Consider the following 21,230-nt stretch of genomic DNA (forward strand, 5'->3'; position numbering starts at 1 on the left):
ATCACACATTCAAACACATAAGCCTGTGGGGGAATATTTCACATTCAAACAGCAACAAGGCTTCAGACCTTGAGTTTTGCCAATATGGGAGACCTCCTATTTTATACAGCCAGTGATTCTAAATTTCACTCCAGATGTAAAAAAGTTAATATATATGAAGTATCTATAGCTGTAATGCTAATAATTGCTGATTTTTTGCTTATTAAATGAAAATGCATATGCTGTGTATAAATGCCTTCAAAAATGCAAAGCTTTGAAGAATACTTTAAGAAATTGTTGTACTCCAGACCAAACTCAGGAGCGGTGTGAGCCCTGTTCAGGCTCGAATTCTTGTGCTCTGAACTGCTTCAAAATAACTGAAAAGGACCAGGTATTGTGGACTCTAGGCAGTACTATTCAAATTAAAATTAAAAGGGCTGGTCACTGAGAGAGTACAACGGTAAACAAATAGAACTCATTCTACTTTATACATTTTAAATCTCTTAAAATGCAAAAATGAAATTGAGGTTTATCTTTTCAAGTCTTATTACTGACAAACTACATCACTTTTTAAGCTGAAACAAAAATTTAAATGCAGTTATGAAGAGACAATAAGAACAACTTGGTGGTCTTGACGTAATATTTGTGATCATAACTTTTATCCTCAGCACTGTATGCAGAAACAGCAGTGCTGTTTTGTCAGGTGCAAAACCTTTCTTCAAAATTTGAACCAAGACTGCTATAAGCTTTTTTGATATCCGGTGACAAAGGACAATTAAAAACAAACCACCGGATGTTTTATCAGTGATTTCTTCAGCGAAAACTGCTCACAGGGGAGATGTTGTCATAAAGTGATGTCACAGCCATGGTGGCACACAGATGTAATCCCCACACTCAGAAACCAAAAACAGGGCAATTGCACAGACTGGCCTTGAACTTGCTATCTAGGCCAATGTCATGTCTAATGCAGTCCTCCTAACAATGAAAAGTAAGCATGGATATAAAGGATCAGAACTATCCCAAGTCTTTCTGGTGAATGAATCAGTATTTAATTGTATGTTTTGTGCCTAGAAAATCTCCAAAGTACATAACTGTGAAACAACTGTTAGCTATATACCTAGGGTACAGGGTTTAACATAGTCCTCTGGGCCAAAGTTCACAACAGGAACCTTATGTTTTTATCTGGGAATCCACAAACATGCAGCTTTTGTACTTTGAGCTGAATACAGTAATTCCCACCAAGTTTGCAATTTCCATTCCCATAGCCTTCTAGGAAATTGGCAATGCTTACAAGCAACCCTGCATTATCTTTCATCACTCACAGACTGAACTCTATCTTTTTTTTTCACTTTACAGTGAAATCTCTTTTCTGGCACCTATGGCCCTGAGTGTCAATGACAAATCTGGAGGTATAAATAGCTGTGGGGAAAAAATAGCCTTTTATCCTATTGCCCAGTGCAGAACGAGTGAGCAACCATGAAGACCTTCCTCTTCCTGATTCTCATTGGAGCTGCTGGTAAGTCCTTCAAAAGAATGCATCAGCTTTGTGTTTATAAATCAACAATGGTTGTTGAATATAAGGTCTGAAAGCAAGGTAGTTGAAAGGGAAATTAGTGTGTAGCATCTGTATTTACCAAAGACTAAATTTTTACGAGAGGGAGTTCATGAAGACTAAGTGTCCCATGTTTGAGGCATAGAGATGCAGAATGTGTTCTGAACTTCCAGGCAGGCTTTCTAAATTATAGGAAAGGAAATAGTAGTCCACATAAAAGAAGTGTTGCTCTTTATCTCTGATAACATGGAGTTAATGTTAAAATTAATCTGTGTTCACTTGTGAGTTCTATAGACTGAAGTGCTTGTCATTTACCAGCGACAGGGATATGAAACGGCAAAGGTAGCTTATGTGTCATACCTTGAACCTATATTTTGAGAAAACTATAGTTGAATCTCCATTGGTCTAAAGCCTCATGTCACCTGATTATGAGAAGAAAGAGGAAATTGTCTATTTCAGTGTCAGCACTACCAAATTTTCATTACTAAATATGAATTTTTCCCACATTGAACTGGTACAATTTACTACAACTATCTATAAGCTCAAAGACTCTTTCTCCAAAATTGAAACTTTAAATATTAGAAAGCAAAGTTCATATTTCATAATTAAAGGCCTTCATAGCTGTGAGAAACCTTAACAAATATGCAGGTCATAATTTCCAATGTTATACACGGTGATAAGCCAAGTGAAACAAGCAGGGTAGCAGGAAAGATCTCTATGATGCTCTGTAAAATTTTCAAATAAACACTTTAGGTTAAATCCAAAGAAAAAGTTGACAAAACAAAATTTCAAAACAGTTACTTCCTTCAGAGCAAGAATATCCTCAAGTGGTTACTGCAAACTCCATTTCTATTACCTGATAGAAAAAGCTAGTGCACACCAACACTTTTTGCAGTCCATAAACACACAACCAGCAAGTTGCTGCACAGGGTTTTACTTATTTGCATCAATGCCGAGGCTGATTATACATTTAAAATATTTATATCCTAACTAGTGGTTGTAGGACATTTATTTTCTGAGCCTCTTCTGTGGGTGAATGTCCTTATGCGTGTGTGAAAATGTAACTGTAGAATACAAAGTTCATCAAACCTAAAGTAGTAGTACCTAAAGTGAATGTTTCCTATGTAAGAAGATTCATATAAAAGGCATAATATAAGTTGTAAAAAAATACATTGAAATAAATAAATAAAACACAAAAAAAGAAAGCAAACAACTACCACCTGAAGCCCAACATTTTCTGACTTGATGGTGATACAGAGGACGGTCACCTCGTGTGTGGGTTAGTCTGCATAAATTTCATGCATGGAATTTCATGACCGATCTATGTAACAGAGTTTCTACCTCTTCCCCCTAATAGCTGCTATCTCCACTAATGAGAATGATTACTTCCCTTATGAGAATCCCGAGGAGTCCACTAATGAGAATGATGACAGCATTTTTGGAGGCTACACATGTAGGAAAAACTCAGTCCCCTACCAGGTATCTCTGAATGCTGGCTACCACTTGTGTGGGGGCGCTCTTGTCAGTGACCAATGGGTACTGACTGCTGCTCACTGCTATAAGCCGTAAGTATCCAATATTCACACTCCTAAATCTAAGGTCATTTTTTCCTTTAACCTGCAAATGAATAAACAAGAAAAGGCAGTTATCCTTCATGAGTAAAATAAATTTTGTTTTTCATTTACTTTGGGGGAGGCAAATGTGGAGGTCAGTGGACAAGTTCCAGAGTTGTTGGGTTTTATTTTTCTTCCACCCTGTGGGTCCCAGGAATCAATCTTAGGTCATAGGCTTAAGAGCAAGCACCTTTACCTACTGAGTCACTTTGACAACACACTTGATTGATCAAAAAAAAAAAGAGAGAGAGAGAAAGAAAGAAAGAAAGGAAGGAAGGAAGGAAGGAAGGAAGGAAGGAAGGAAGGAAGGAAGGATCGGAAGCTAGATGTCTTAGTGGTCATAGGAATTTTATGAGTGATAACAGATGTTGCCCTTGGATTTTACAGATATTTTTCTAAATATTGAAGTAATCTAAAACCACACACATAATCTCAACAATTGTATCTCAACTGTGATCATAAAAATGTCATATGAAGTAATAAGATGTACTATATTTCTATTAAAACATGAAAAAGGATAATTTGTTCTGTGCTCTAAATGTTTTCCATCTCTGACTCCTTCCTCACCTCCCTTGGTGATCACAACCGTAAGAGAAATATTAAGTTGAATTGATATTCCCTCTTCTTCATTCAACCCATCCAGTCTTCTCCAATCCCATTTTCACCTCCAACTGTTCTGTAAGGGGCACTTTTTTCTGCCTTCTGCCTTGGATTCCAGTGAGACGATGGGCTGAGAGTGCACTAGCAGAGACATATAAGGAACTCTCTAACTATGGCTAAGATAGGAGTAACCAGAGCCACCTAAAGTGATAAGATGGTGTTTCTGTCTATGTTCATGATTAAAGATTGGAGAAGGGGGATAAACTCCAAGAAGGATAGTTAGGAAACTGTTAATCCTTATAAATGTAGCCGAATACAGGTTCGTCTGGGAGAATTCAACATTAATGAAATTGAAGGTGGTGAACAAATCGTTAACGCAGCCAAGATCATCACCCACCCCAACTACAGCAATGATACCACCGATAATGACATCATGCTGATTAAACTGAACTCACCAGCCACCATGAACTCTCATGTGTCCACTGTCTCTCTGCCAAACTCCTGTCCATCTGCTGGTACTGAGTGCCTTGTGTCAGGCTGGGGAGACTCAGTGAGCATTGGAAGTAAGTGTTACCTAGACCATACATTGCAACTGTGAGAAGCCCCTGAAATGGAAGGCAGGACAACGTCACTTGGTCCACATTCTCACTTTAAGCATGTTCCCAGGAAGATAACTTCGGTCACAGACAGTCTTGACATAAGCTATTCAAAGTTTAAGAGTTTGTTTTGTTGAGATCATATAGAAGATAACTATTAGAAAGACGTCAATAAATTTAATTATGATTGGTGATAATCATAGTATTAGATACTGGGTGGAACATAGAACATTAAGAGATTCAGTTCAGCCTGAAGAACTCAACTTTAAAAAAGTCTCTGGACTTCAGGTATGACACCACTAAAATTTGTGTCAAAGAAAGAACTCGTTGGTTAGAGCTATTTGGAAAATCTTCCAGGAAAAAAAATAACCCTCCCAAATTCTAAGGCCCAGCCTAATTGAAAGACATGGAAAGTATTATGAGAGGGAAGAGAGGTGGGAAAAGAAACATCATGGGACACCATGGACGTTTTTCCAATTTTGTCCTTCCCCCCACAGACAAAGCCTCTTCAGACCTTCATTGTGTGAATGCCTCCATCCTATCGGACCTTGTTTGCCACACTGCCTACCCACATCATATCACAAAAAACATGTTCTGTGCTGGCTTCCTAGAAGAAAAAGATACTTGCCAGGTGCATTCCCTTCCCTCCTCTGTCCAGCCGGTCAGTTTCACTACTGACAACATATCTCTCCATATGAAATGCAAAAGACTATATAACTCTGTATCTGAGAGCAGGCTCCACAGATAAAGCCCTTGCCCCACAGGGACCACGGCTGACATCTGGATCCTCGGAATCCATGTCAAAGCTGACAGGTCTGTGATGCTGATGTCTGGGAGGCAAAGACAGGGGATCTCCAGAGCCAAGGTGAATAGGGGAGCACCAGAAATGAGCACATTTAAGTGCAATGATTGGTTCTGTCTTGAGAAATAAAAGTGGAGCACAGTGAAGGAAGGTACCCAGTATCAAATTCAGACCTCCATCAGAAGCTCGCGCACACACACACACACACACACACACACACACACACACACACACACACACACACACACACACGTCCTTCCCTATGCACATCTACTGACAAAAAATGCAAACATAGGTGCACACACACCCCAGGTATATATGCAAAAATAAAACTAATTTTTCTTCTGAGGTTGAATCTGAAAGTTTGGGAATAGCCTTAGCATGAAAAGTTTTCTGTTTGTGATGTGATGGTTTAAATTGGTGGTTAAGATTGTCCAGACAATACACACAGGCAAACTTCTGAGATGTATTGCAGGGAAATCTTGAGGAAAGGCAGACGTGATTGGACAATCTTAGATCTCCCCAGTCTCCGCCTTTTATAGCCTTTACAGGTCTGTGACATAAAGAAGTAGTACAATACAAAAATAAATATGTTAGTGATGTAGTAATGATATTGTGTGCTAGATTTCCAGGAGCAGAGTGGGTACCATTTGAAGGACTTGAGAACTAACCCCAGGATAATAAAGGACCACATCAAACCTCACATTCTCTCTTCTAGGTATCAACAAGAAAACTGATTATCTTTTTCTTGTTGTTCAGTATGATTCTGGTGGCCCTGTGGTCTGCAATAAAGAACTCCAAGGTGTTGTCTCCTGGGGCAGTAGCTGTGGTAAGAAAGGGAAACCTGATGTATACACCAGAGTGTGCAACTACCTGGACTGGATTCAACGGACCATTGAGTCCAACTAAGTATCTTTCCTGAGCCACCCCTCTCACAGTCAACTTCACTTTCCTACTGTGCTTGAGATGGGTATGGAAATAAAAACATTGTATTCTGCCATGTATTTGTCTACATACTGTGTTTGGTACTGATGATCTTTCTGTTCAAACTTGCCGAGAGAAAGGTGCCATTTTCTTCAGGTTTGCAGCTACTGATAAATTGCCCAGATTCCAGTAAGTAAGTTAATTATGGCATCAATCATAATTAAACTCAATGAGCTTAAAAAAACACACACACACACAATGTAAGTAAGCTTTTTTTTTTTGAAGAAGGCTGTCATCAGGATAGGAGAATAAAAAAGATAATGAGGATGAAAATTCAATGACATTATACAGCCTAAACAGGTTATATTCAAGAATGTATATCTATAAACATATACATATATACATGCAATAACAATTAGCACAAAGATAAACCATGAACTTGAAGGAGAGTGATGAAGGGTACATGGAACTATTTGAAGGGAGGAAAGGGAAAAGAGAAATAAGTTATTACAATAAATAAGTATATTATAATAAATAAGTATATTATAATAAATAAGTATATTATAATCCTCAAATTAGAAAAAGTATAAAAGCAGTAAACACATGGATAAAATTGTCAAAAGTATAAAAACAAGTCAAAAGGAAAACAAATAATGAAAAATGAGAAAGTGAGCAGAATGTTGAACTATTTTATGGAATCTGAAGGATTCTTTCATCATTTATTGAGCCTAATCAATAAAAACTCACTGATCACTTGACATATGGGAGACATATGTTATGAAAATGAATAAGGTTACTCTTTCCATCACTTTTAAAACACAATTAGGTATTTCTTAATATATCAGAGAAACTTGGCTACAGTGATCATTTAGTCACACCTGCCATAAAACTTAATGACACCAAATTCAGTTACAAAATTATTAAAATAATTTACAATAAAGACAGAACAAAGCCCAAACTGGCCTCATTCCCAAAGCATGGATGCTTATGTAACAGGGTGGTGCTTTTTTTTTTTTAATCACAGTTTTTCTCTGTTTTCCTAAGCTTCACCCACCAGTATGTCTGCATTCTCCAATATCTTGCCTTCCAAGGGTGTATTACTATTTGCCATGGCTTCAATGTTGGATGCTTGTTTGGTGGCATTTCTAGGGACTAAGACCTAACTGGAGGGAATCTAATAGTTCTGAAGGTGTATCTTGTAGAATTTACGAAGTCCCTTGTCTCCTTTCTACTGTTCCTGTCCACACTTAGGGAAGGACCCCCTGTCACATGCTCCCATCACCATTGAGCCTCACATGACCCAGAGTGAATGCAGCCCCAAACTGTTGACCTCTGAAATGATGAACAAGTACAAATTATTTGATCATCAAATTATCTTAGGTATTGATCCAAATAATGGAAAGCTGATAATCGCCCTATCAGAGTAGCCATGGTCTCTGGCAATAATCTACCCCTAACCCCATCTCACCAAATCAGCCTAGATTACATGATTATATGCTAAATTAACTAAGGATAAAATTTTAAATGGTGAGTGAATATATATTTAACATCTAGGTTCCAGAGGGGGTGGTTATCTGTGTTCCAGACTAAGAATGGAGTGGATCTCTCTCTCTCTCTCTCTCTCTCTCTCTCTCTCTCTCTCTCTCTCTCTCTCTCTCACACACACACACACACACACACACATGTTCCTTACTGACTCTCAAGTAGTTATGATTCCTGTGGTCAAAGGAAATAATGAGGAGTAGGGCCTGAGCCAGATAACACTGTAAATGAAGTAGGTTTGAACAAGGAAATACAGCTCACCCTGGTGATAAGATGAAATAATAATAATGCAGATGTCAGCTCAGGTAACCATCACAAAACATCAGACCCAAGGGGATTAAAAAAGACATATATCTCACAATTTTGAAAGCTGCTGAGTCCAAGATCAAGGCAATGGAAGGTCTTGGGAGGCCTAGTGTCCCGATTTTCTGGTGTGTCCTCATACCTCATGTAACTGCATCCTCATGTGGTCACAAGAGCTACCTCTGATCCTTCCACCTTGTAAACACTCCTTCATGGGAGCTCCACATTCCCCACCTAATTTAAGCATAATTACTTTTCAAGCCTCTTCTCTCTTTTTTTGTACCATCTTGTCCTGGGTTAATATTTTAATGTGCAATTTTCAGAGGAATACAAGCATGCTGTCCACAGAAGACTCTGGATAGATTGAGTATAAATCAGGTCAAAAGGAAAACAAATGAAAAATGTTCACAGGGGTACTCTGTGTTAAATAGTTTCCCAGTCACACAACAGTAAGGGGGTTCCATAGCCTTTTTTAAGAGTCCAGGTCTCAGGTAAAGCACAGCCTTGTCACAGGGAATCTGAAGAATTCACTCTGAGCCCTGATTTTACCACTGACTTCTGTAAGCTCCTCAGCACAAAAGTGGGCGAGAAGTCTAAAGAGCATTGGTAAGTGTACACATCAATATTGGGAGCCTCTGCAGATGGCAAGGGGACTCTGCGAAGGCAAAGGTGCCCAGTGAGGCAGGTTAAAGTCACAAGCAGGAGGCTGGGGAGACAACAAAGAAAACTCATGTCACAAAGAGGGGAAGGAAGAGGTCAGCAGGCATAGCTGGTGACTGGGGAGGCCTTCAGTATCTTACAGGAAGCAGCAAGGTCTGTATCGGACTTCTCCTTCCTCTGCAGCCAATCAGAATGGGATCCTGGTGACTCCCACACATCTTGATGTATCAGATCTTGAGAAATTAGTTTAAAGGTTTTCATAAGATCTTTGTCTTTTCCTCCTGCCACAGTGTTTCTTCCTCAGCCATTCTGGTCAAGGCCTGAGGTCTTCAAGTTGGAACAATTTACAGTGTGGCAACCTAGTCTGCTCTGGTGAGATCATAGCTTGCCATGAAGATTTTTCTCATCCTCACACTCTTGGGTATAGCAGGTGAGTTTCAAGTTGGTTTATGCCTAGAGTGAAATCCAGAGCAGTGAACCAGTGGTTGCAAGGTGGAGTAACCACCCCATGGCTTGTGAGATAGAGTGCTAAATGGGGAATCACTTTAAAGATAAAATTGGCTGCTAAAGGAAATAAAAAAGACCTTTATTTCACATATTTTCCTGTCAATATACTCTCTGGGTCCTTGTGAAGTCTGGAAGCATTTTGAGTGTCCTGCCCACAAGGCTTTACAGAGACATCCCTAGGGGCTCCTCAGTGGACACTTGAGTGCAAGATTTTCCCCACTCAGCCACCATTCCTCTTCCCATACAAGATATTAGGAAATTTGGATCCAGGAAGAGAGGTGAGCTAATTAGAGAGTATATAAATTTGAATTTCTATGCTCTTCCACTATCAAGGTCAAAAGGTATTTCATTTATGCCCCAATTATTGACAAAAGTTAATGTTAAGAATCAGTACAGGACTGATCCAGACCCCTGAACATGGATATCAATGAGGAGGCCTCTGCACTCCAGGAGGCCACTGGGAGGGGATTATTATTTTTCCCTGGTGTAAGAAGGGACTTTGAGAGCCCATCCCACGTGAAGGGATGCACTCTTGCCCTGGACACATGGGGAAGGGCCCAGGCCCAGCCCAGGAAGATGTGGTGGACTTTGCAGAGCCCTTGTTGAGGGCCCTACCCTGCCTGGGGGGTAGAGGGTGGATGGGGTGGGGGATAGGTCGGAGGTGGGGGAAGAGGGATTAGGGTGAGGGGAGGGAGAGGGAGAAGGGTTCGACTTGTGAAACAAGCTTGTTCCTAATTTGAACTAATAAAAAAAAGAACTAATATTTAAAGTACTCATCGATTTTGTTCATTTTCCTATTATACTATGCTGTCAGAATTTCTGATCAGCATCAGATGAGTCCATGTGTTAGTATTAGATAACTTTGCTATAATTCCATCTCAACAAAAAAGTTGTTAGTTTCCCAACATGTATAGTTTGTATGACACATTGTTTCGTATGAATTTTTTAAATGTCAAAAATAAAAGCCTTGATATCTTTGAAAAATGTTGGTTAGAGAAAACTACCCCCAACCAACTCCAGTTTACTAAACTTTCTGTTTTTGTTTCCTGATTTCCCAGAAGCCATTTTAGGAGAATATCAAGACACAGATGAAGTCTTGCCAGATGATTTTACCATTCCTTACATGGCCTATTTGCAATCCAGGCCAGAGCCCTGTGTGGGGACTCTCATTGACCCTCAGTGGGTGATCACTGCCGCTCATTGTCCCTTACCGTAAGTGGCTCCTCAGTCATGGGAGCTGGGAGGCATCCACGCTATGGGAGTGGGTCTGGGAAGCCACCATCCACGCTTTTCATGGAATTATATGATCCAAGGAGAATGAGTCTTCTTCCACTTTTATCCACTTCAGTACAGAAATCAATTGGAAGTCTTAGAAAACTTATTTCAAATATTCATCTCTAACTGTTCACCAGTCATTTATTAAAACTGTTTAGTATAAACCATTGAGGGGACAAGACAGAGGTAAGTTTTCTTCGCAGGGCTTACATTCGGGTACATTAAGTAATCCATAGCAAAGAGAAGTGATCAAGGATAAAGAAAAAAAACAGGACGGCAGGGTGTGGGTTGTGGGAACACTGTATTAGGTGTATACAGAGGTCAACTGAGGCCTCTCTAAAGATAGGAGGCCAGCAGGAAAAAAAAAGTTGGCTAAACGAATAAAGCCTAGGAACATGCCTGGACAAGGAAACAACGTCAGTTGTATCTGAGGTAACAGAGTCATGAGGAGGCAGGGTTGACTGAGTGTGTGGAGTAAGGTAAGTGGTCACAGAATGAAGTTGAAGACAGAGATCACATCCTGCAGGCAAAACAAGAGGAAACAGAGATGCTCTGTGTAAAACAAAGCATCTCTTGAAAATGTACTTTTTCAATCACCTTATTGCAGTGAAATCACAGATAAAATTATCACACAGATTAACAGTCACTCAAGCAAACACTGCCCAATCCTAAACTCCACATGTCTCAATGAACTTCTTCTAAACATTTAGAATGGTCATGCTAAGCCAGGGAGCTTCACTTAGGACTTTAGGATTTCATTGTTCATTACATTTTTATGCACTTACAAGAAAAAAAGTCATGACAGAATTAGAAGGAGGGAAAAAAGCAGCTTTATAACTCTTTGACAACTCCTGTCACTTCCCATCTCATCTTCCACTGCTACTCTTTCTTCTTCTTCTTTCTAAATGTTATTCTATAACCAGGTATGTATGTGGTTACAACACACATCTATGCAATGCAAGCGAGGATCCCATATGAGAAAGAACATTTTTTTTCTGACAATCTCAAGATATTTTATTGGATGTCAAGAATCCATTGAGGGGATGGAGGGGATGGGGAGACAGCTCAGCAGTTAACAGCACTTGCAGCTCTCGAATGAGGCCTCCATTTGAGTCCATGGTGCTACACATCATTCTCACCACCACAGAGCTCGCAACCATCTGTAACTCAGAGTTCCAGGGGGATTTGATGTCCTCCTCTGACCTCCGCAAACACTTTCACATATGTGAAAGTGCCTGGTGACCCAAGGGCATGGTCAGAGTGAAGTAACAAGGGTTTAAGTAGTTGGGAGGCGCGCAAGTGGGCCCCGTTTCTCTCTTCGGCCTGGCTGGCTTAGCATACTAGGAGGCATCTTGTGCAAACCTGGTCACTGGCTCCCCGTCGGGGAATTGAACCCCAGTCTCCCGTATATGTAGTGTGAATACACGCACGCAGGCAAAACATTCATACACCATCAAATAAAAGAAAATATCTTAAATTTTTTAGAAAAATAGAAAGGAGTGTCTTGAATGAGGGAGTCTTGCCCAGAGCTGCAGGTCCATTCCAAACTCATCACTCTTACCTATCTGTTGTTCAATATAAGTTTGATTCAACAGAGACTGGAGGCTTGATCTCCACATTAGGATAGATAAACAGGAAACAAAGGCAGTTCATATGATGCTGGGGCTCACAATCAGACTTTCCATCACTACTGTAAGCTGCTTTTGGAAGGAAATATCTCTTGGTATGTCGCATGACTAGCTTCCTTGTGACAGGGGCATCTGAATTTGCCTAGAGACTATAGCAGGAAATGATGACTTGTTATCTCTACAAAACTACTCATGGAAATTTTAGAATCTTGGATCAATGTACAAAATGCATGGAAAAAAATAATTATATACCCTTGAGAAGAGCACCAGATAGGCTAAGAATGTCAGAAATAGTGGGTACAGGTTCAAAACCTGCTTGAGTAAGTATAGAGTATACAAAGAGCTCTGGAACCACCAAATGTGGTGACTTCTCTACTGGCAGCTAGTTCAGGTTTTTCAAATCTTAGAGGAGGAGCTATAGAGTATGCTGTAGATATAGGATCCCATGTTGGTCATTCCATATTCATATTGATTACATAACAATCCTGTAAATTGTTACTTTATACACAATTCTTTAATTAAGGTGACTTCTGACATTATGTGACTGTTTTCTCTTCCATCTCTCTGCCTTTTCTTTTTCCCCAAGAGATAAAATCCGACTGGGAGTTCATCAACCCAACATCAAAAATGAGAGAGAGCAGACATACAGTTATGCACTGACTGTAGTCCATCCTAATTTTGATGCAAATCTCCGGAAAAATGACCTGATGCTGATTAAACTCTCTTACCCTGCTTCTGTAAATATGTATGTGGGAACTATAGCCATAGCTATGGAAGCCATGGCATTTAATGAAACATGCTTTATACCAACATGGATCTGGAATAGCTACAAGAACTGTGAGTGTTTGACTGTTTTCTTCATCTTGGGGAGGTAGGGGCTGGGAAAAGATGTGGTTGACTATACTTGATAGAAAGAGGAAATATAAATTTGTTAATCCTATAGTGATTACCATCAAGCTTCTTGCTCCCAGGAGGTAACAGACGAACTCATTAGATTGATATAGGGAAGCTACTCTGACAGCAACAGATAGGGTGGGCAGTAATTGTTCTAACTCTAAAAATTTGAGAACCGGGGCTAGCAAATCGAATACAAACGAATTAGAAAGAACTGGAAGTCCTTATTGATAAAGATGGTATTGAGGAGAGAAGGTGGGCTTCTTAGGGAGAATTGCTGAAAGTCTACCTTGAAATTCTTAGGAGAGAGGTTAGAAAAAGCAAAGCAAATCTTTTGTGATAGGTGAAAGGATGAAACATGCTCTCAATTCCCTACCACAGAGCATGCAGGCTGTGTCTAGGAGCAGAGGCCACACTCTTTCCATTGGACCCTGAATGGCAGATGTTTGAAGGGGCAATCTACACTCTTGCCAATGCTGGTTCCTTACAGAGTATAATTTTCATTAGCTTGCATCATAAGTGAAAGTTCCTCACTTGTGGGTGTACACTTGGCTGGTTCATAGACTAGTTGATTATCCCAACATGCTTGTAGTTATATCTCTAGATTGACACTCCTCGTGGGAAAATAATCACAGTCCATAGTATAAGCATACACCCCTCTGCCTTACGGACCCAACTTGGAAAGAATAGAGTGAGCTGGTATCTGTAAGAGCTTCTCTTCAAATGTGGCTTTCTCATGTCCTTGCTGGCTGTACAGTGACTGCTTGTATGTTATGCTTGTTTTAGGTTTACTCAAAGTTGCTTAGTCAGATTTAAACACAGCTTCTGGTGTCTACACCAGAAAATAAAATGAAGATTTTCCAAATAAATATATTTTTCACAACACACATAAACTATAAAAGCTTTGGTTTTTGCAGTATTTTGAAACTGTACTTTAGAAACAAACTGACTATGAATCTAAGTGTCTAAGCTTTCTAAAAAAAAAACAAACAAAATGTACATTTCATGTGAGTTTTGCCATTGACTTTTTAAGCTTTATTTGAAGTAATTCCAACACACTTTACAAAACTAATTAGGTACCATTCATTTTGTTTTGTTTTGTTTTGTTTTGTTTTGAGACAAGGTTTCTCTGTAGCTTTGGAGACTGTCCTGAAATTCTGTAGTCCAGGCTGCCCTTGAACTCACAGAGATCCTCCTAACTCTACCAGCTGGGTGCTGGGATTAAAGGCATGTGCCACCACCACCTGACTTTAGGTACCATTAGAAATAAAGCAAACTACACTACATGAAGAGTTTATTTTGTCAGAGCTGTATATTAAAATAATCATACAGACTATCTCTAAAAGACTTCTACAAAGGTCCCAATATCTATAAGGAAATCTTTATTTTAAGTAACTTAAGTTGCTTTCACATAGCTTGTTAAGTGAATTTTTCCTAAAAATAAAATACATAAAACTGAGCATGACTTCTTTCTCCCCCTCTTCTGACTTAACATGTTTTGATCTATTCTACAGAGTATTCATTATCTTGCTAGATATGCTATCAGCCTTTTATATACCACAATGCCTAGCTTGATAAATTGTTGCTTTTTTTTCCTTACTACTCTTTAATAGAGATTAAAAACTTAGTCCCTTGGTTAAAGTCCCTGTACCCAGACATTACAATATAGTAGCAACTTCTTTGATGGAAATGAGCAGTATGAATGTGTATGTGCCTTTCTATATAGATACACATACATGGAAATAACCATTTACAAATGATCACTTTCTAGCCAAGAGCAACTTATACAATAGTGTTTCAGAGAATGAAGGAACACAGGTAATAGCATCCCCACAAAATTCAATTTGCAGCTTAAAGGTTCTTAATGACAGTATTCTACCAAACTTTTCTATGTTCACATGTGTTTACTTACACAAGTCGTTACCACAGTGTGACAATATCCACTGCAGTAACATGCGAAGCAGGATTATAACCTAGGAGGAAAAGACTAAAATATAGCTTAAATAGGTAGTGAGCTCTACCATTTAGACTTGTGTAAGTACACGTGATCTAGTGATACAATTCTCAGAACACATACAACATTAAGTGAAGCATGACTGGACTTGGGGGCTTGCAAGATGGCTTTTCAGGTAAAGGCACTTGCCACCAAAACTGATGGTCTGCGTTCCATCCTCAGAGCCTAAATGGTGGAGGCAAAGAGCTGAGTCCCACAAATTGTCTTTTGACCTTCACAGGCTCACCATGGTATAAGCACATACTTACACATGTACATACATACATACATACATACATACATACATACATACATACACACACAGTGAATAAATAATAAAGCTTAAAATAGTAATTTTACATATTTTTCTTATTAGATAAAATATAAAGATGGTGAGGCAGATGTCCCACAAAAGGTGGTAGTAAGGATTCCAGTCTTTGTTTCTTTTGCTTTGTGGACATCCATAATCTCCATACAATTGTTTCAAAAATTTAGATTACGTTCAGTAGACAAAACTACACATCTAGTGATGGGAAGATGAGAAACTTGGGGATCTATTTCTCCAATGTGTAAATCCTGCCTGAGGAACTCTAGGAAGGATGGAAGCATCTATAGCTACCTGCATTGAATATTCTCGGGAATTAATTGATTCACAAACTAAGGACTTGTCCCAAGGTCACTCATCAAAAGATCTCTGTGTGTTATCTGTCTTTTCTTTCCCACAGTCAGTGATCCCGACATGCTGGCATGGATAAATCAGTACTCGCTTTCCCCGAGCGACTGCTGGAACATTCTCCATCGACAGAGACAAGAAACAAGGTTGAATATCATGTGCTTAGGACGTTTGGCTAATGTTGCAACTTCAGTTAAGGTATCTTTCCTTAGCCCATGCAAGAAGAAAGTGCAGAACCTGTTAGAAGAGAGAGGCATGGTTAGGAGATCAAACCAGGCATATCAAAAAGACCTCCCACAAAGTGAAGGGCAGAAAGCTGAAGTCCCTCTCCCTGCTGCTCACTCAGCATCACACTTCATTCCTCTCCCCATCTTAAAAGTGGAAGAGATCTTTTAGTCCCAGCACTCGGGAGGCAGAGGCAGGCGGATCTCTGTGAGTTTGAGACCAGCCTGGTCTACAAGAGCTAGTTCCAGGAGGGGCTCCAAAGCCACAGAGAAAATCTGTCTCGGAAAAGAAAAATGTGGAAGAGATCTAGGGTAGACCATTTCTCCTCTCTCCTCCTGTTTGCACTCAGGTTAGATAAAATTTGAACTACAAAGGGAGAATATAGAGCAGATGGAAGCAAAAGTTGTCACCTCTCCCACAGAAGGAACACACTCCCCCAGATGAGTTTGCTACATGCCATGTCTTGATCCATGACAGCAAAGTGACATTGACTTCTTTTTATCATCTCTGTCAGGAGGTCTCTGCTGCCCCAGCCATCTGCAATGGGAGGCTCCATGGAATATTGTCCTGGGGAAAAGCAGGCATAATGAAGGGAAGTCAAGGCTTCTTCACTGAAATCCATCCTTATGGGAGATGGATCTTGAAAACAATGCATGCCCACTGAGAAGCTGTACCACTCCATGCAAAAATAATGCAGTCTCTCCAAAACACCCAATAAAATGACACCGGAAATTTAAGACTCCTGAGAGTCTTAAATTAACAATCTTTTTTTTTGTTTTGTTTTGTTTGGTAAATGGTCATGTTGTCAAACTGCATTCTAAATATGTTATGCCAATAGATTTGCACAGCTCTCAACCTTGGTCATAGAAACTTCTTTTTTCACTTAAATGAGGCATCTCTCTCTCTTTATCTCGCTCTCTTTTACACACACACACACACACACACACACACACACACAACACACACACACACACACACACACACACACATTGAACAAAATCAAGCCAGTTAAGAATAAATGTCTTACAATGATAGTGATCTCATCAACAGATAATGAAAATGTGGTCCATTCCCATTAAATTCTCTTCAGCTGTGAAAAGGACAAGATGGATGTTGTGGTTTGAATAGGAATGGTCCACATAGGTTCTTAGACTTGAATGCTTGGTCAGCAGGGAGCGGAACTATTAGGAGGTGTGCCTTGTTGGAGAAAGTGTGTCACTGCTGGTTGGCTTTGGGATTTCAAAAGCTAAAGCCAGTCCTAGAGAGAGAGAGAGAGAGAGAGAGAGAGAGAGAGAGAGAGAGAGAGAGAGAGAGAGAGAGAAAGTCTTTCTACTGAACCAGATGCAAAACTCTCAGCTACCTCTCCAGCACCATGTCTACCTGTATACCACCATGCTTTCTGCCATAGCAATAATGGACTAAACCTCTGAAGCAGTAAGCCAGACCCAATTAAATGTTTTCTTTTATAAAAGTTTCTGTGGTCATGGTGTCTTTCCACAGCAATAGAACACTGACTAAGACAATGGAAACTACAGGTAAATGTATGGAATGTAAAGTATACTGGGTGGCATAACTCAAATCCAGAAAGACAAATGTTGCATATTCTCTTACTGGTGGCTGCTAACTCCAAATTTTCAGATTTGAGTATGCAACCTGGAGTAAACATAAGAAGTATAAAGGGACAATAAGTATGGAAATAAGAAGTTCTAAAGAGTGTGATAGTATGGAACTAGGGAAACATCTGGAGATCTACAAAGATGATACCAGCTAACAATCTAAGCAACAGTGGAGAGGCTACCTTAAATGCCCTTCCCTGATAATGAGATTGATGACTGCCTTATATGTCATCCTAGAGCCTTCATCCGGTAGCTGATGGAAACTGAGGCAGACACACACAGCTAAACACTGAACTGAACTCTGGAACCCTCTTGCAGAGAGAGGAGTGATGAGCAAAGGGGTCAAAGCCGGGCTGATGAGACCCACAGAAACAGCTGACCTGAACAAGGGGTTGCTCATGACCCCAGGTTGGGGGCTGAGAGGCCAGCATGGGACTGATCCAGACCCCCTGAACGTGGATGTCAGTGAGGAGGCCTCAGTAATATATGGGGCCTTGGGTAGTGGATCGGTATTTATTCATGGCACACGAATGGACTTTGGGAGCGCATTCCACATAGAGGGATAATCTCCCAGCCTGGACACATTGGGGAGGGCCTAGGCCCTGCTCCAAATGATGTGACAGACTTTGGAGATTCCCCCATGGAGGGCTTCAACCTCCGTGGGGAGTGGATGGGGGTGGGGTAGAGGTTTGGGAGGGTAGTGGAGGCTCGGGGAGGAGAGGAGGGAAAGGGAGCTGGGATTGACAGGTGAAGCAAGCTTGTTACTAATTTAAATTAAAAACAGACGATAGTAGGACATAAGTGTTATGAAGGGAAAGGAGGAAATGGAGGATACAGCTTATCAGAAGGAAGAGAGGATAACACAGAAGGAGGACGGAGAGTTAAATAACACTAAGTATGTTTGATAAAAAAACATAAGAAAAATTATTTTATAAGTTCACTAAAAATGCATATGTGTGTGTTTGTCTCTCTTTGTGTACATAGATAATTTAAAAGAAGTTATACCACATGAAGTGATATTGCTTCCCCCAAGAGTCATACACTAACAAAAGTCCCAGTGTCAGGCAAGGCAAATGCCTAAAAACATTATACACCCCTGACACAGGACTTGGAAGAATCAAGCTAGAACAAACCTATAAGCTTCTTCACTTAAGACTAGCACTCATAGTATCAGAAGAAGTGATAGGAGCTTCCAAAGGATAAAAGCAACGAACAGTCCTATCTACGTGTAAAGTTTAGGAACCACTATAATGACAAGCCCTCCAAGATATTCGCAATAGTGAAATGGTGGTGTTTATATCTTGGGAGTAACCAGTAGCTGTCAAGTGTAGGTCATCATGTTGATGAAACTATAGCTAGAGATTCTAACATTCCTAGGAGACCCAAACTCTGTCTCTTAGAATGTTTCTTCCCCATCTGAATCAATGCTTCCTGAGTCTTAGGTGTAGGAGTTGTAAGTATCCTTTGGAACTGGACTCCACATCTATACATTTTGTTTTGGTATGGTTTTCTGTACTGAAAAATATACATACAAGTAATATACAAACTGAGCAGGTTGGATCTGTGTTTTTAGGAATAGATAGATAAATGGATAGATAGATGATAAGTAGATAGATAGATTAGATAGATAGATAGATAGATAGATGGATAGATAGATGATAGGTAGATAGGTAGATAGATGGATGGATGGATGGATGGATGGGTGGGTGGGTGGGTGGGTGGACAACAGATAGCAACAATTAGTTAAAAAGAGGCCATAAATGTAAAAATGAACAAAGAAAAGTATATGGGAAGGCTTGGAGAGAGAAAAGGGAAAGGGAAAGGGAGAATGATGTTATATCATAATATCAAAACATAAAAAAAATACTTTTTAAAAATTCAAAAAGAGCTGTTAAAATAACTTTCAATTCTTACTCTCACCCCTCTTAGTTTCTTCTGCCATCCTTCAAACTAGACAAACCTCAGTTAAAATATGGACAACAAGCACCTGCTTCCTAGATCTGCTTTCTTGTGACAGATTTTCTAAATTTGTTTTGATTTGTTTTGTAGGATCCTCCTATTAGTCCTTCTGTGTCGTTCTTCTTCTAAGCCCTGGCCCATCTTCACAGAGACTTCTACCCAATTTTTCCCAGTTTTCTTACTGCTTCCCACCCTTGTAGTCATAAAATTTCCCTGTAGAGTGTATCCCTTCCTCTCAGAGACACTATTTCTTGAGTCTCTGCCTCGCTTTACCCACCATATGGTGATATCAGACAGGGTAGTAAATCTTAATGCATGTCTCCCCTTTGTACTATGGCCTAGGAGATCGAAAGCTTCATCTCTATTCCCACTAAGTAACAAAAATCTAAAGTACCAGCACATGGTATAGATTTGTATTATTTTCTGTCACAGCATACAAGTCTTTAACACAGCGTTTTTGTGCCTCAGTTTTCCTAAGTTCACAGTTCACAGAAAAGAAAGCAATTATTCATTTAATCAAGCTCCCGGAAAAATTCATCTCCTGTGCTTACACTTCACAGGGCCCTGCTGGCAGAACACTGCTACAAGTTCTTACACTGTAGTGATTAGAAAAGTGGGCAACAGCTGGACTTCCTCACCATAGTTTCTTTGTCTCTCCCTCCATGCTCCCAATTTACTCAGATCTTGTCCCTTTCCCCTTCTCCAGGAACCATGTATGTCTCTCTTTGGGGGCTTCCATGTTTCCTAACTTCTCTGGAGGTGTGGATTGTAGGCTGGTGATCCTTTGCTCTATGTCTAATATCCACTTGGGAATGAGTACATACCATGCCTGTCTTTCTGTGACTGGGTTACTTCACTCAGGATGGTTTCTTCTAGTTCCATCCATTTGCCTGTGAATTTCAACATGTCATTGTTTTGTTTTGTTTTGTTTTTTTACCACTGAGTAATACTCCACTGGGTATATGTACCACATTTTCTTTATTCATTCTGCTATTGGGGGCATCTAGATTGCTTCCAGGTACTGGCTATTACAAATAATGCTGCTATGAACATAATTGAACAGATGTCCTTGTTGTATGAATGTGCATCCTTTGGGTATATGACCAAAAGTGGAATTGCTAGGTCTTGAAGTAGACAGATTCCCATTTTCCTGAGAAACCACCATACTGTTTTTCAAAGTGGCTGTACAAGTTTGTACTCCCATCAGCAGTGGTAAAGTGTTCCCATTTCTCCACATCCTCTCTAGCATAAAGCGTCAATGGTGGTATTTTCTTTTTATTTTAACCATTCTGACAGGTATAAGATGGTATCTCAGAGTTGTTTCGATTTGCATTTCTCTGATGACTAAGAATGTTGAGCATTTCCTTAAGTGCCTTTTAGCCATTTGAGATTGTTCTGTTGAGAATTCTCTATTTAGTTCTGGAGCCCATTTTTTTTATTGGATTATTTGGTGGTTTGGGGTCTTATATCTTGAGTTCTTTGTATATTTTGGAGATCAGCCCTCTTCCAGAGGTGAGGTTGGTGGGGATCGTTTCCCATTCTGCAGACCATTGTTTTGTCTTGTTGACTGTGTCCTTTGCCTTACAGAAGCTTCTGGTTTCAGGAGGCCCCATTTATTAATTGTTGATCTCAGCTGACACAACTCTTACAGCATGTTCTAAAGACTTGTACAAGAAAGGCTTCCCTGCCCTATTCCTCCTTACAGCTCCAGCTAATTCCTTAACAATTACCTTCCTACAGTTGATTTTAGTTTCACAAACATACCATATCATTGTTTCAGGGACTCACATCATTGCAGGATAGTGCCTGTAAGTAAGTGTGTGTGTGTGTGTGTGTGTGTGTGTGTGTGTGTGTGTGTGTGTGTGTTTTACTACCTATCACTTTTTCCA

At 39.9% G+C, this 21,230-nt stretch overlaps 2 protein-coding genes across 2 annotated transcripts; both read left to right on the top strand.

Moving 5' to 3' along the window:
- Window positions 1-1,455: 1,455 nt before the first annotated feature.
- Window positions 1,456-6,051, top strand: LOC100769881 (cationic trypsin-3). The gene is made up of 6 exons (XM_027389758.1): window positions 1,456-1,495; window positions 2,627-2,646; window positions 2,954-3,096; window positions 4,054-4,313; window positions 4,844-4,971; window positions 5,902-6,051. The coding sequence occupies exons 1-6, from the start codon at window positions 1,456-1,458 to the stop codon at window positions 6,049-6,051; spliced, it is 741 nt and encodes a 246-aa protein (XP_027245559.1).
- A 2,910-nt stretch (window positions 6,052-8,961) lies between these two features.
- LOC100751756 (probable inactive serine protease 58) lies at window positions 8,962-16,430 on the top strand. Its single transcript, XM_027389754.2, has 5 exons — window positions 8,962-9,001; window positions 10,122-10,290; window positions 12,568-12,818; window positions 15,594-15,739; window positions 16,281-16,430. The coding sequence occupies exons 1-5, from the start codon at window positions 8,962-8,964 to the stop codon at window positions 16,428-16,430; spliced, it is 756 nt and encodes a 251-aa protein (XP_027245555.1).
- The last annotated feature ends 4,800 nt before the right edge of the window (window positions 16,431-21,230 follow it).

Source organism: Cricetulus griseus (assembly GCF_003668045.3).
Source record: "Cricetulus griseus strain 17A/GY chromosome 1 unlocalized genomic scaffold, alternate assembly CriGri-PICRH-1.0 chr1_0, whole genome shotgun sequence".
Lineage (NCBI taxonomy): Eukaryota > Metazoa > Chordata > Mammalia > Rodentia > Cricetidae > Cricetulus > Cricetulus griseus.

Excerpts from the sequence above, each read along its gene's own strand:
- LOC100769881 (XM_027389758.1), top strand. The coding sequence starts at position 1,456 with ATGAAGACCTTCCTCTTCCTGATTCTCATTGGAGCTGCTG. Across the intron at positions 3,097-4,053 it reads GCTGCTCACTGCTATAAGCC|CCGAATACAGGTTCGTCTGG; the intron begins GTAAGTATCCAA and ends TTATAAATGTAG. Across the intron at positions 4,314-4,843 it reads AGTGAGCATTGGAAGTAAGT|CCTCTTCAGACCTTCATTGT; the intron begins GTTACCTAGACC and ends CCACAGACAAAG.
- LOC100751756 (XM_027389754.2), top strand. The coding sequence starts at position 8,962 with ATGAAGATTTTTCTCATCCTCACACTCTTGGGTATAGCAG. Across the intron at positions 9,002-10,121 it reads CACACTCTTGGGTATAGCAG|TTCCTGATTTCCCAGAAGCC; the intron begins GTGAGTTTCAAG and ends TTCTGTTTTTGT. Across the intron at positions 12,819-15,593 it reads CTGGAATAGCTACAAGAACT|TCAGTGATCCCGACATGCTG; the intron begins GTGAGTGTTTGA and ends TCTTTCCCACAG.